At 31.0% G+C, this 13,808-nt stretch overlaps 2 protein-coding genes across 7 annotated transcripts in view; one reads left to right on the top strand and one right to left on the bottom strand.

The window, feature by feature from the left end:
* The first annotated feature begins 541 nt into the window (after positions 1-541).
* On the top strand, positions 542-2,564 carry LOC126740336 (beta-galactoside alpha-2,6-sialyltransferase 2). The gene is made up of 4 exons (XM_050446309.1): positions 542-687; positions 743-1,398; positions 1,448-1,822; positions 2,298-2,564. The coding sequence occupies exons 2-4, from the start codon at positions 759-761 to the stop codon at positions 2,537-2,539; spliced, it is 1,257 nt and encodes a 418-aa protein (XP_050302266.1). The 5' UTR covers positions 542-687; positions 743-758; the 3' UTR covers positions 2,540-2,564.
* Positions 2,565-4,218: 1,654 nt separating this feature from the next.
* The window catches only part of LOC126740476 (matrix metalloproteinase-14), a 59,803-nt gene continuing 50,213 nt past the window's right edge, over positions 4,219-13,808 (bottom strand). For 2 of the 6 annotated variants that reach the window (XR_007661916.1, XR_007661914.1), the window contains exons 10-11: positions 9,630-9,789; positions 4,655-4,793 (exon numbers count right to left, since the gene is read on the bottom strand). Coding sequence is in view for 2 of the 6 variants with exons in the window: in XM_050446508.1 (XP_050302465.1) it covers positions 4,627-4,793 (167 nt within the window). In the remaining 4 variants the exon portion in view is untranslated. Of the gene's footprint in view, positions 4,794-9,629; positions 9,790-13,808 lie in introns of all 6 variants that reach the window. The other 4 variants (XR_007661917.1, XR_007661915.1, XM_050446508.1 and 1 more) reach the window with 3 other exon arrangements.

Here is a 13,808-nt window from a genome sequence, read left to right as displayed (position 1 = left end):
ATAAGTATATTATTTAATAAAAAATTGATACTGAAAACTCAATGGGTCATAAAAATTAACGAAGATTTCATTCAAAATTCGAAAAAATTCATTGTTTACATTCTTAATTTGACATTGACAAGTGACTTGTGTCAAAAATTCCTTGACAAGCTACAACAAACCGCGAAATGCGGAAATGTACAGTGTTGTCGTTTTACACAAAATTTAGCGTAAATCAACTTAATAAAAATATCATACTGAAAATTAAATGGGTAATAAAAATTAACGACAAATAGTCTAAAATTTTTAAATACGAAGTTTATATTTTTTATTTAACATTAACAAATGACATGTGTCAATATTCTGTAACAAGCTAGGAAGACAAGGGGCTATATGTCGAAATGAACACAGTGTTGCCATATACATTTTTTTTTCAAGACATCCTTCCTGTGAAACCGAAAGCTATTAAAATAAAACATTTAATATCTTTTTTAAATGTTTATACAGAGTTGCCAAAATCTTTTACTTAAACATTTTCTAACCCTAGTTCTAAATCTATAGGAACCCACCCTGTATATATTTTCCTATAGATAAAATTAAATCAATACTCCTAGAGGGCGTATATAATATAAAGGGTGCGCGCTCAACCCTCTGCTGATATGACCCACATTTCAAGATGTTTACAGCCATCAAAATGGACAAATAAATGTACTTTTAGGTAAGTTTACATAAGTAAAAGTCAACCTGAAACCCTCCTTTTCAGACCTCACGCAAGAATAATGCGTTGCACGAGCCTCACTAACACAATTTTCATCAACCTGATCATATTCAGCCTGGGGGTCTATTTTTACACCCTTTGGACAAAATATGACATCCCTCAGAAGCCCTTGTCCCCCACTACCTCGACGTACGACAGACAAATATATTTATACAACAGAGGCCTGAAAGAAAACCAATCCGGACCGTTGTTATCCCGCCAAAAGCACCACGCCAACAAACCGATGTTTCCCAGCTCCAACATGCACGTCCTAGAATTTGACAGCTGTCAGTATTGCTGTCAAACGAATGACAATCCTCAGACCTGTCACAATAAAACGCTGAGTTTTAAAATGCAACTGCTAAGGGAACTGTCTAATACAGTAGCGGAGGAGGCGAACGTTTTAAATAAGGGTAATGCGGAGAATAAGTATAACGTTCACTATGTGGGTCCCAAGGAGGACTTTACGGAGAAACCCGCGAAAGTCGTTTTATGTGAATTAATGAATACGAAACTTAACACTCTGAGGAGGAGCGAGGTTGAAGGAGGCCTCAGGGCCTCCTTGCCTAGAAGAGGATTCTTCGAAAATAAAGCCTTTAATAGTTGTGCGGTTGTCGCAAGCAGTGGAGCACTCAGAGGGAGTAATTTAGGAAACTTCATTGGTAATTATCTAATTGTGTTTAAACAGGAAATTTATTTAGACTATTACAGATTCCCACGATGTTGTTCTACGGTTCAACGACGCTCCAACTAAATCTTTTGAGCGTGACGTGGGCTCCAAGACCACCATAAGAGTCTTAAACTCCCAAGTGGTCACCAAACCCCAATATCACTTCCTCACATCTAATTTATATAAGAATATTACGTTGGTACTGTGGGACCCCAGCAACTATTCGTCTTCCCTGGAAGAATGGCTGAAGAATCCCGAATACGATTTGTTTAGGAATTTTATGCAGTATAGACGGCAAGAAGATAAACCGAGGATTTTCTTGGTTAATCCACTCACTATATGGGACTTATGGGATTTTCTGCAGAGGAACGTTCAAGGGCGCTTGCGGAAAAATCCACCGTCTTCTGGATTTTTAGGTAAACCATGTCATTTAAAAAAGTCTCAGTCTCAATTATCATTCAAATTTCGCGCTCCAATGTGTCATAACCATTTGATGTCATACTTGTCAAAGTAAATTATTTTCTCAGAAAACACTCTCATCTTAATTTACTGACTAATCAGACAGCTCAATTATTATAGAAGCATACTGTGATAAGCGTCATTTCGTGCTCTATTTTCTTTCATCTTTAAGCTATACAGTTTTTATTGATTAATTACATGGTTGTTGAGATATTTGCAGTAAGAGTAAATTAGGTCTTCTGTGAAGCTTTTTCTTTCGTGTTGCAAATCTATACTCGAGTTTCCTGTAAAATTTGTAATAATTACATGATTGACAAATGACATATGCGATGCCAAACAAGATGGCGGCCTTAAAAATGTTCAGTTGGCAACACTGAGCACAGTTGACAGCTCGTTCTAGGGTAATCAGAGCCACACGTTTTCTCTTTTCAGGCTTAAGACTTCTTCTGCCCAACTGTAACTTTATCGACGTCATAGAATACGTGCCGTCCAGCAAACTGTCAAAGAGGTGTCACTATTACGACCTGGACGTAAACTCCGCTTGCACTTTTGGGGTGTGGCACCCCCTGGCGGCCGAAAAGTTAATCGCTTACCACCTGAACGAGGCGAACGATCACGAGGTGTTTCAACGCGGCTACGTCAGGATTCGGGGGTTTGGAAATTTAAATTGTTGAGCGTAAATAAATTCAACGTTTTTGACTGGAGTGTTTTTAATTTCAAGTGTACTTTGACATTGACAAGTTTGACAAACGACAGGTGAATTATCGACCAATTAAAATGGGAGCGTACGGAGTGGATGTAAAAAAATTGGGCGCGAAATAAGATTTTTTGAAATGAATGTTGACTTATGGTGTAATGATTTTCACGAGCTGATGAACCTGAGTGTGAGTCAAGGATTTTTTGACAGAATTGTAATTAGCAGGTTTAAAATTTTGTAAACTTTTGACATTGACAAGTTTGACATTTTAAAAATTATAAGTGAGTTGTCTATAAATTAAAACGGGTGTGTGAAGCGTACGGAGTGAATGTAAAAAACTTAAATTTTTAAAATGAAAGTTGTTAGAATGATTGTCTAAGGACAAAGTTGTCCAAAAAAGGTTTTTTGACACACGATTTACCAATAAACGCGTAAGAATTATTTAAATATTACAAACTGTCAGGTGTCATTTATAACGTTTTTCGAGATATATTCCTTTTAATAAAATGTCAAATAATGGGGCGCAACTTTTCCATTGACAAGTTTGACATTTGACACATGACATATCGACTGTCACTCAATCAATGTGAGAGTATTGCATGAGCAAACAAGGCCTTTTTGTGCCAATTCTAATAATTAATCTTTGACATTGACATATTTGGTATTTAATAAATTACAAATGATTAGGCAGACATCTACGATTTGTCAATCAACTTTTAACTGAATGATCAATAGTCAGTCAGTTAAAACAGGAGTGCCTCGCGAGCATATAAAGTAGTTATAATATTTTTAAGCCAGAAATTTGAATTTCCTATTTAATATTAAGAAGTTACATCATATATTAGTGGATAAATCTCGTTCATTGGTAAACCCGAGTGCTTAGAGTAGGTAGAACCTATAAAGAAGTAATTAGTTTTGTTCTGACATTGATTCGCTTGTCATTTATCAAATGACAGTTCAATTAAAATGGGAGTGTCTGCAGTTCTTGCAGTGTGGATTTTTGATCATCTTTATGCTACACAGATCTTCTGTGAAACTTTTTCTTTCGTGTTGCAAATCTATACTCGAGTTTCCTGTAAAATTTGTAATAATTACATGATTGACAAATGACATATGCGATGCCCAACAAGATGGCGGCTTTAAAAATGTTCAGTTGGCAACACTGAGCACAGTTGACAGCTCGTTCTAGGGTAATCAGAGCCACACGTTTTCTCTTTTCAGGCTTAAGACTTCTTCTGCCTAACTGTAACTTTATCGACGTCAAAGAGGTGTCACTATTACGACCCGGACGTAAACTCCGCCTGCACTTTTGGGGTGTGGCACCCCCTTGCGGCCGAAAAGTTAATCGCCTACCACCTGAACGAGCCGAACGATCACGAGGTGTTTCAACGTGGCTACGTCAGGATTCGGGGGTTTGGAAATTTAAATTGCTGAATGTTAATTAATTCAAATTTTTTGACAGTTGCGTTTTAATTTCAAGTGACAGTTGACAGATTTGACATTTGACGAGTGAATTATCGGTCAATTCAAATGGGAGTGTCAAGGGCATTGCAACTGTCATGGCTACTTAATGTATAACCTATTTTAGATATTACAAGTCGGAGAGGGCCAAAAAAGGTCGTTCTTTATTATTTATAAAATATTTATTTATTGATACTTCTGCTGTACAAAATATTAACTAACCCTAACTGGCAATCAACTATATTATACTGATAAACCTACAAACGCTCGTTTTAATCATTATAACATATTTTTGGTCCATAAATATAAAACAAAATAAATACAATTTGACAAACAATTATTAAACCTTAACAACTAAAAAAAAAAAAATTAATATTGCCTCGTAACCTTTAAAGCTATCACAATTAGAATTAAGTGAGGAGGTGATGGTGGAGGGCACGGCAGTAATGTCGTCTTATTATTAGGTTATGTATATATGTATATATAAAAAAAAATATACAGGGTGGCAAACCTGCATAAAATACGTCGTCACTTCCTCAAGAAACACGCGCACACAAATTCCGTCGTTTATAAAACGAATAACAGAGAAAAAATTGAAAAATCCTAAGTAAGCCTAAAGAGCCACCTGGCGGCCAGGGTGGCCACCAGTGTTGGTACCAAGTGGTAGACCGTTGACAGGTTGATTGAGGAACTACTTTGTCCAGCGTTGTCGCTTTTTAGATGGTTGGGACCTAGAGGAGGGTCTGCCGGAGAATCCTCATGGTAAACACCTAAATTAATTGTTTGAGAAGAAGTTTTATTAGTCTATTGTTTTTTTTTTGAATTAGTAAAAGAAGAGGGTAGTTTTATGTGATTTACATTAAATTTGTTGAAGTAGAATAGGTTTTTATGAAGTCAGTATTATACTGTTTTTTGCAGACATCCAGGTGACTTCAAGAGATACACTTCTAACAGCATATTATAGCAACTTTTATTCTATATTGACTTATGCTATTATGTCTGAGGTTATTCGTGAGGTTATATAAGGTCTTGGCTATAGAGAGTCGAAACTCCTTTATAAATGTTAACATTTTAATCTTACCCTGTGTGTATATTATGTGTTTGTTGTATGTCCTTATAAAACTAAACACTAATCTTGCACCTGACTTTAGCTGTCTAAAAAGATCCAGAAACGGCTCATTATATTTAGATAATAAAATTCTTTTAACTGAATACAAACTGGAATTAAAGCTCTTAACTTTAATTATTTCAAAAAATAAATAAAGAGGTATCTTGTGCCTGTACTGCCTGCCGTTTTTTTATTAACTGTTGTTCTTGTAATTTTTAAAATTTTATTTGTATCATTTAATATACTTAACAAAATTTTATTGCGTTTGACTTGCATAAGTACTGAATTTGTATATATTTTACCAATAAACTATAAATTTATCTATTAAAAAATGTATGAAATTCTCGGTTTGCCAAGAAAAAATCTTAATTGATAAATGTTTCAGTAGAATATTTTGAGAAAGATTGGCAAACTTTCAGGTTTACAGGTTTTTCAAATATTCTAGAGAATATTCGAAGAAAAAATTAAAATGCAATTTTGGAGCTTTTCTCGAGGTATAAAATAAAATTTAAAAAATATCCTAATTTAAATGAGAACTTGAAAATATTCTTACCTAAGCTTTTTGGAGAATATTGTCAAAGATATTGAAAGATTCCGTTGACAATTTGTTTGAAGAATTAAAGATCCACTTCTAGTCTTTTATGATTTTCCTGAATGTTCTTGACGAAAGCTTGATTTTTTTAAGAGAATGTGAGAATCAAATTAATAAAGCCTTTTTTGAGAATATTTATGCTGGAATATTCTTAAAGAAGATATCTTATAAAATAACGTGTGAACGTAACTTATAATTTACTATACATTTATATAGAGCGACTCTGGAATTGTTAATTCTTTAGTATAGCTTTCCAATATTATATTTAATACCATCAATAAATGTAACAGTAGTTATCATAGGATTATTTTTATTTAGTATATCAAACCAATTTTCATTTAGGAGTTTACTTTAGTTATGGCGAATGTTTTTTTGGATATACTCTTGACTGTTACAGGAAAACCTACTGAGAAGTGCCCAATGTATGTACGTAATGGCACAATTCTATCTGTATATTACGGCGAATATATTTTTTAAATCCAAAAATCTCCAAGAGACCAACATACAAAATTGACGAAAAACAAAGACACGGTCTCACAACATGTAATAAACGGGCTACACGTGTTTCGCTCTAGTTAGAGCAACATCAGGCCTAAAATAAAAATATTACTTAAACAAAACTAAAAACTTACATAAAATAATAAAAAACCTTTAGAAGCCATCTACACACTTCACAGTACATAAATAAACAATAATTTAAGGTTATAATTGTACAAAGGAAAAAATTAAAAAACGGAACGCAACAACATAGACTCATCGAGAATCGAACCTGGTACCACAAGTAGTTAGAAGTATAAATGTAAAACCTATTGACTATACGGACCTAATGCTAAAACAACTTAACACGTCAGTCATTCATATACACGAGAACAGGACACTTTTTAGCTTTTGTAATTTCCATTTTCTCCAGAAGGTCAAGCTTCTTACCTTTAGGGCATTCATGAAGCATTTCAGCTCCCGCCCCCGAGGAAAAAAATTATGAGTAGAGGCCAGCAAATGGTTAGCAAACGCTGATTTGGTATCACTGACATTGGTATTTTTTAATTTTTCAAAAAGCGCTACGTGTTCTTTAATAGAGATTTTTCTTTTAGACTGGCCAATGTATACTGCGTTGCAATCGTCACATTTTAAAGAGTAAACTCCCGATTTAGAAAGGTTTTTTGCTTTGTCCACTGTACTGACCAATTGGTTCTTTAAATTATTGACCGTCTTAAACGCGATTTTCACATTTAGGGATTTAAAGAATTTTACTAAATTTACGGAGATAGAACCAAAAAAGGACAAGGATCTAAAGGAACTTTTTGAGTCGTTATTATGAACAATATTGTAGGTCAATTTATATTTATTTAGTACAATTATTATAACCTTAAAATTATTGTTTATTTATGTATACTGTGAAGTGTGTGGATGGCTTCTAAAGGTTTTTTATTGTTTTATGTAAGTTTTTAGTTTTGTTTAAGTAATATTTTTATTTTAGGCCTGATGATGCTTTAACTAGAGCGAAACACGTGTAGCCCGTTTATTACATGTTGTGAGACCGTGACTTTGTGTTTCGTGAATATATTTTTTTATTATACTCTTGACTACTATAGGGAAATCAGTTTTCTATATAATAAAATACAATTATCTTAAATTTCTTTGAAGTGACTCGGGAATATTCAAGGAAGTCATACAGGGTAGAATTACGCGTTGTGAATATTTTTTTTTTAAATTAACGTTTCCTGGAATATTCTCCACTAATCAGAATATTTTCAAAATTCTCTGGAATGAGAACGTGGAATTTTAGGGCTTTTAATCATTTAAAGTTTCTAGAATAACCTGGATATATTTGAGAGAATCATAAAAAAGTAGAATTGGATCCTCAATTTTTCAAATTTTTTTGAATGTTTTTAGCGAAGTTTTTATTCATTTTATATTTTAAAAATTAAATCTCTTGAAATCCATGTCTTAATATTCTATTCTACAGTAAACCTACAGAAAACCAGATTTATTTTATAAAGTAACATGTGAACTTATTATATATTTACTTAGACCTACCCTGAAATATTTAACGGTAACATAATATCTCAAAAAGGCAATTTTTTTTGGAATATTCTCCGAGAAATGGAGAATATTTAGATAGCCACTAAAAAGCTACAATTAATCCACTTTTAATTGCATTATTAAGTTTATTGAAAATTTAACTTTTCAGAAGCTTCTAGGATAATCAATTTAAAGCTATTGTAATTAAAAAGTCGAGGATATAATTTTTTGCCTTTTATTGGCTTCCTAGATATACTTCAGAGAAAATTTCGAGAAAAATTGACAATCAAACTTTATTTTTTTATGTCACCTTTGCAGAAGGCAGGAATATTCAAAGATATATTAATAATTTCAGATATTTAAAAGAAAAAAGGTTTAAAAAGTCGAGGGTCTAATCTTAGTCGTTCTGAATATCCCAGAGAATATTCTAAGAACTTTGAAACCATTAAAAGATGTAAAATTCTTAGAAGATTGCAAATTATCGTTCTAGGGAATTTGATGTTCCGATTAGTTGAGAATATTCCAAGAAAAATTGAGGACATAATTTAAATTTTTAGATCATTCTAGAGAATATGAAAATATTCTAATTAGTTGGGAATATTCTAAAACTTTTCAAAGAAATTTATATGACTTCCTTGAATATTACAGAGTCACTGCAGAGAAATTTATCATAAATTCATGGCTTACAACAGTCTACAGTAAAAATGTTAAGAAATTCATTACAACCTTGATTTTTCAAGGAAACTTTTTTGAGAATATTCTGGAATATGCACTAGTATTCTAGAACTTTTTGAAAAAATATTAAATTTTTAATTTTTTTTGAAGATCATTTCAATATTGCAAAGTCATTTTTGAAAATATTCCTGTACTTAATTAAAACGACGAGGATCTAATTGTTCTCTTTTATGAGCTTCCTGGATATTCTAGAGTTATTCTATAGTAAGAAAATATTCCTCACAGAATATTCCATGAAAAATTGAGCATCTCTATACGTCACATCTATCATCTAAATTTTATATCTTATCTTTGAATATAAGAAATTTTTTTAATAGAGATTTTGACATATTTTGATTAAATGAGGATAACCTGAAAAAAATATTAATGCATCTAAGTCTATTTTGTAATATTCCAAAGAAATTTTTTTAAAGAAATTCAATAAAACCCTGAAATTTTGAAAATAATCGATTTCATAAGAACCTTTTTAAGAATATTCTGGAATATTCACTAATATTGTAGAACCTTTTAAAAAAAATAATATATTTTTAATAAATATGAAAATATTCTTGTAATTTGAAAAATTGAAGATCATTTTGTGTCATTGTTGAGTATTTTAGAGTCACTCTAAATAAATGAATAGGTCCACATCTTACCTTCACACGTTAAATTATAATAAACCTTTCTTTCAGAATATTCCTGCATACAGAACCTTAAAGAATTGAGTATTCAATTATAGTCGTTTGGTTATTCTAAAATGATGGTTACTGAGAATAAGCCAGTAATCATTTTATTGAGTTTTAATTTTTTAACATTGATTTTTTAATAATTTGTCTACAATATTCATCTCTGTCATGAGATCTCTTAAGTAAAAATTAGAAAAAGTCCTGTTAATTATTAATAAAATGCTGTTTTGAGAACAAAGTATCATTTTATCACATAAAACTGCGCTCTCTTACGCCTATAAATTAGATAATGAACAATGAAAAAAGACAAAACGTAAGCCACGGTCTCTTTTTCAATGCACAACTTACAGCAAAAAAATGAGCATTTCCCAACTATACAGAGTGACTTAAGATATAATCATTCTGTATCAAATGAACCTAACTTAAACGATACATAAATAAATAAATAAATAAATAAATAAACAAAAACGAGACATTCACATACTTAGAGGGCGAAAAAATGAATTCCAAAAACTGCGAGGTCCACCAATGATGAGTGAGGTGGGGGGGGAGAGTCTACAGTCTGCCTGGCGGTCTACGGTAGCTTTCTGGAATGTAGTAGCCACGACGTTTTAGCAACACTGACCGTAGGATACGGTTTACGACTAAAATAAACGCCCCAAAAAAGCACGTGTTTAGCTAAGCGCCACTTGTGTTTCAAATAATTTATGAATTATTCGGGTGTTTTGCTGTTCGGGTCTATTATTATTGAGAGCAGAGTGATTTAAATTATCTACAAAATGAGGGGCCAACGAGGTTTGTAGGGTTATTAGGGGCCAAGTTATCGACCGTTTAAGTTATGTTTGAAAAATGAGTAGGAGCACCTAAAGAAATAACTAGGGGTTTGTAGTGTAAAAATGAATTAACTGAGGGTTTTGAGAAAAAATAATTCTGAGTCCCTCATGTTACCAATGAACGATTCTCGTTTATCAAAAGTATTAAAATGTAAAAGGAGTTCTTGGTAAAAAAAATATGTAGGGGTTCGTAGTTTTATTCCATATTAAATTGCAATAACTACAAAACTGGCTAACCGCTTATTTTGTGGGTAATTTTTATTTATCACATCACCCTTTATTGCCCAATACTAATATATAGCAAAATAATAAAGTTTCCTTCTGATATGCCATTAAATTATCTACAAAATGAGGGTTTGGCGTGGTTTGTAGAAGCAAAGTTATCATAAAAAATATTAGGGGTGTTTAAAAAATATATCTCGTGGTTTATACAGGGTGTTTTTTATATATTGGGACAAAATTTAGAAACGTCTTCTTTGGACAAAAATTCGCAAAATAGTTCCTATAAACATAAGTCCTAAACCTTTTAGATTTTGAGCTACAGGGTGGTAAAGTTTTAACAAAAAAATGATTTTTTTTCGATAACTTAAATACCCCTTTAGATATTTGTCCAAAGATTGGTATGTCTGTGTATCCAGAGCCATTTACCAACATACTTTTAACATTTTTATGTTCTCCAATGGCGTGTGTGCGGGTTTTCCGCTGAATACTTTTATAAAGAAAAATGGTTACGCCACTGGTTTTTCTTATGTATTAAAAAATATTTTTGAATTCCCCGTTTTATTTGCAACATTTTTGATCCCTTGGACTTTGTCCAAGAAAATCAAAATCAAAAGAAATTAAAAAACATTTTTCTACTTTGACTGATCGCTAAAATTTATTTTTTCTACGATCGTTATAAAAAGTAAGTTTTAAGTAAGATATACCCTTATTTATCTTACTAAAGTAATATGTGCACTTCATTTATGGACTGGCTAACGGAAACGCACGAGAAGCCTTGCGTATTTATGCTGAACGTTACCCGAATCGTGTTATTCCTCATCACTTTATGTTTACGCGTTTACACCAACGTCTAAGTGAAACCGGCAGCTTTAAAAAACTCACCGCTGAAAACGGACAGTTACTCCTCAAATTGAAGAACAGGTGCTCAATGAATTCGAGGAAGATCCCACCACAAGCACTGGGAAAATTGCTCAGACGGTACACATTAGTAACTTTACAGTTTGGAATATTCTTAAAAGAAACCTTTTATACCCGTATCATATTCAGCGGGTGCAGGCACTTTTGCCAGGCGATTTTCCGAAAAGAACGGTTTTGTGTCGTTGGATGCAAGAACGCATAAGGCAAGAAAAATACTTTTGACCGATGAGGCTAATTTCTCCAGGGACGCAATTATGAACTTCCACAATAACCACATAATATGGCATTATGAGAACCCACATGCTGTGGCAGAAAACCGTCATCCACACCAGTTTTTACTTAATGTATGGGTCGGCATTATTGAAAACCTTCTCATCGGTCCATTTTTTTTACCAGCAACGTTGACTGGACAAGTGTATCAAGAATTTATTGAAAATGAATTACCAGCTATGTTAGAAGATGTCCCAAACAACACGTTCCTCTCTTTTTTTGTCGCAATATATAAAAAACACCCTGTATATTATAGCAACCCATGCTGATCGTTTAAAAAAATACTAATAGAGGATCATTGTAGAAATCTACAAATATTTTTAAAATATATATAGGGGTTCGTAATTAAATAACTAGAGGTTCGTAATTCTTTGAAAACATTAAGAAATTAATATATATAGGGGATCGTATAGTAGAAGTTATAGTTTTCTATGGATCCATTGTCTTGATAATGCTTTCAGCTATTCAAAATTATTAAAATAGTTCTACTGGGTGTGATAAAAAGGTTTGACAAAAAAATTGAGTTTTTCGAGTAAAGGTTATTGTGTCATGTTAATAATCTTTCCTAAAAATAATCAAAAAATTTTAATTTTTTATTTTTATTAATAGACTATGTTTAGGATAATTTTTTTTATGCAAATTTTAATTTTTTTGGATTGTTTATAATGTACCGGGTCTATGAAAGTATTATATTTTCACTGAATTTTGTAAAATAGATTGTATTTTATATGTGGCTCTTTTGTGCTAAATAAAGATTATTATTATTATTTTTTTAAGGATATTTATTATTTTTTAATGAAATTTTGATTTCCTTGAAAAAAAATTTTGAATTTTCAAGGAAAGCCGAAAAAACACAAATTTTCTTAGAAATAGAAATCAAAATTCTAGAATATCAAATTAAATTAAACAATTAAAAAATAATAGATGAAAAATTTTCCTAAGAACGATTCAAACTTTTCCTAAAAATGTATTTCCTTTAGAAAAAAATTCAAAATTTTAAAAAGGCATAAAAAAATAAAATTTTTCCTAAAAAGAAGTCAAGGAATTTCAACATTTTCAAATAAAAAATTAATAAAGAATAATAAAAAAAATTTAATTTAACAATTTTCCTAAAAACATACCAAAAATTTTCCGGAATTCAAAGAAAAAAAAAAAATAATAAAAGAAAAATGGAAGAAAATAAAAAAAAAATAAATAGGGAAGAGTAAATGAAGCAAATTTTTCTAGGGATAGCAAAATTCTAGAAAAACAAATAAAATTCAAGAAAGTTCAAAATGAATCGAGAAAAGTTCAGACTATTAATAAAAAGTTTTTTCTTTAAAAAAGAAATAAAATTTAAAAAAAATATTTTCGAAATAAATCAGTTTTTTCCTAAGATAAATTCCACATTTTCAAAAGAAAATCTAAAATTTAGAAAAATCATAAATTCCTAAGGAAAATTAAGAAATAAATTAAAATTTTTCATAAAAACCCTCTAAATAAAAACAAAATTTTCATAAACTTGAACCCCAAAAAAAAATCAAAATTTTCCTAAAAACATATAAAAAAATTCGAAAAAAATTTCGGGAATTCAAAAGAAAAAAATAATAATAATAATAAAAGAAAAATTAAAGAAAACAAATAGGGAAAAGAAGATGAAGCATTTACATTTTTCTAGAGATATCAAAATTCTAGAAAAACAAATAAAATTCAAGAAAGTTCAAAATAAATCGAGAAAAATTTAAACTTTTAATAAAAAGTGTATTTCTTTAAAAAAAAGAAATAAAAAAAAAATAAATATATATTTTCAAAATAAATCCGTTTTTCCTCAGATGAATTCCACATTCTTTTTTAAAACCAAAAAAATTAGTTTTTCTAAAAACATCGAAATTTTCATAATAGGATCTAAAATTTCTTAGCAAAAAATTCAAAATTTTACTTACAAAAATCATAAATTCCTAATGAAAACTAAGAAATAAATTAAAATTTTTCATAAAAACCCGCTAAACAAAAACAAAATATTTATAAACTTGAACCCCAAAAAGATATAAATTTTCCTAAAAAGAAGTAAAGAAATTTTAAAATTTTCAAATGACAAACTCAAAATTTCCCTGAAAAAATCGACATTTTCCCTAGAAATATTTAAAAGAAAATTAAATTAAAAACGTTTTCCAAAATAAAAATCCCAAAAAAATTAAATAATCAAAAAAAAATGGAAAAAAGAATCAAAATTTTCCTGTTCCGTGTACAACAATAGTTCACCTTAAAGTGTTAATGTAAAGCATGGTGTGCCGCAGGAAACGGTCTTGGGCCCCTTGCTATTTTTATTGTATGTCAACGATATGGTGGAGGTAGTGCGGGGGTGTAATGTGGTGTTATTTGCAGACGATACAATGTTATATGTGGTGGGTAAAGACATTCATCAACTGCAACAGGTCATG

The sequence above is a fragment of the Anthonomus grandis genome, chromosome 9 (genome assembly GCF_022605725.1).
Source record: "Anthonomus grandis grandis chromosome 9, icAntGran1.3, whole genome shotgun sequence".
Taxonomy (NCBI): domain Eukaryota; kingdom Metazoa; phylum Arthropoda; class Insecta; order Coleoptera; family Curculionidae; genus Anthonomus; species Anthonomus grandis.
Note: the sequence above shows the minus strand (reverse complement) of the source record. Positions and strands in the feature narration are given on the sequence as shown.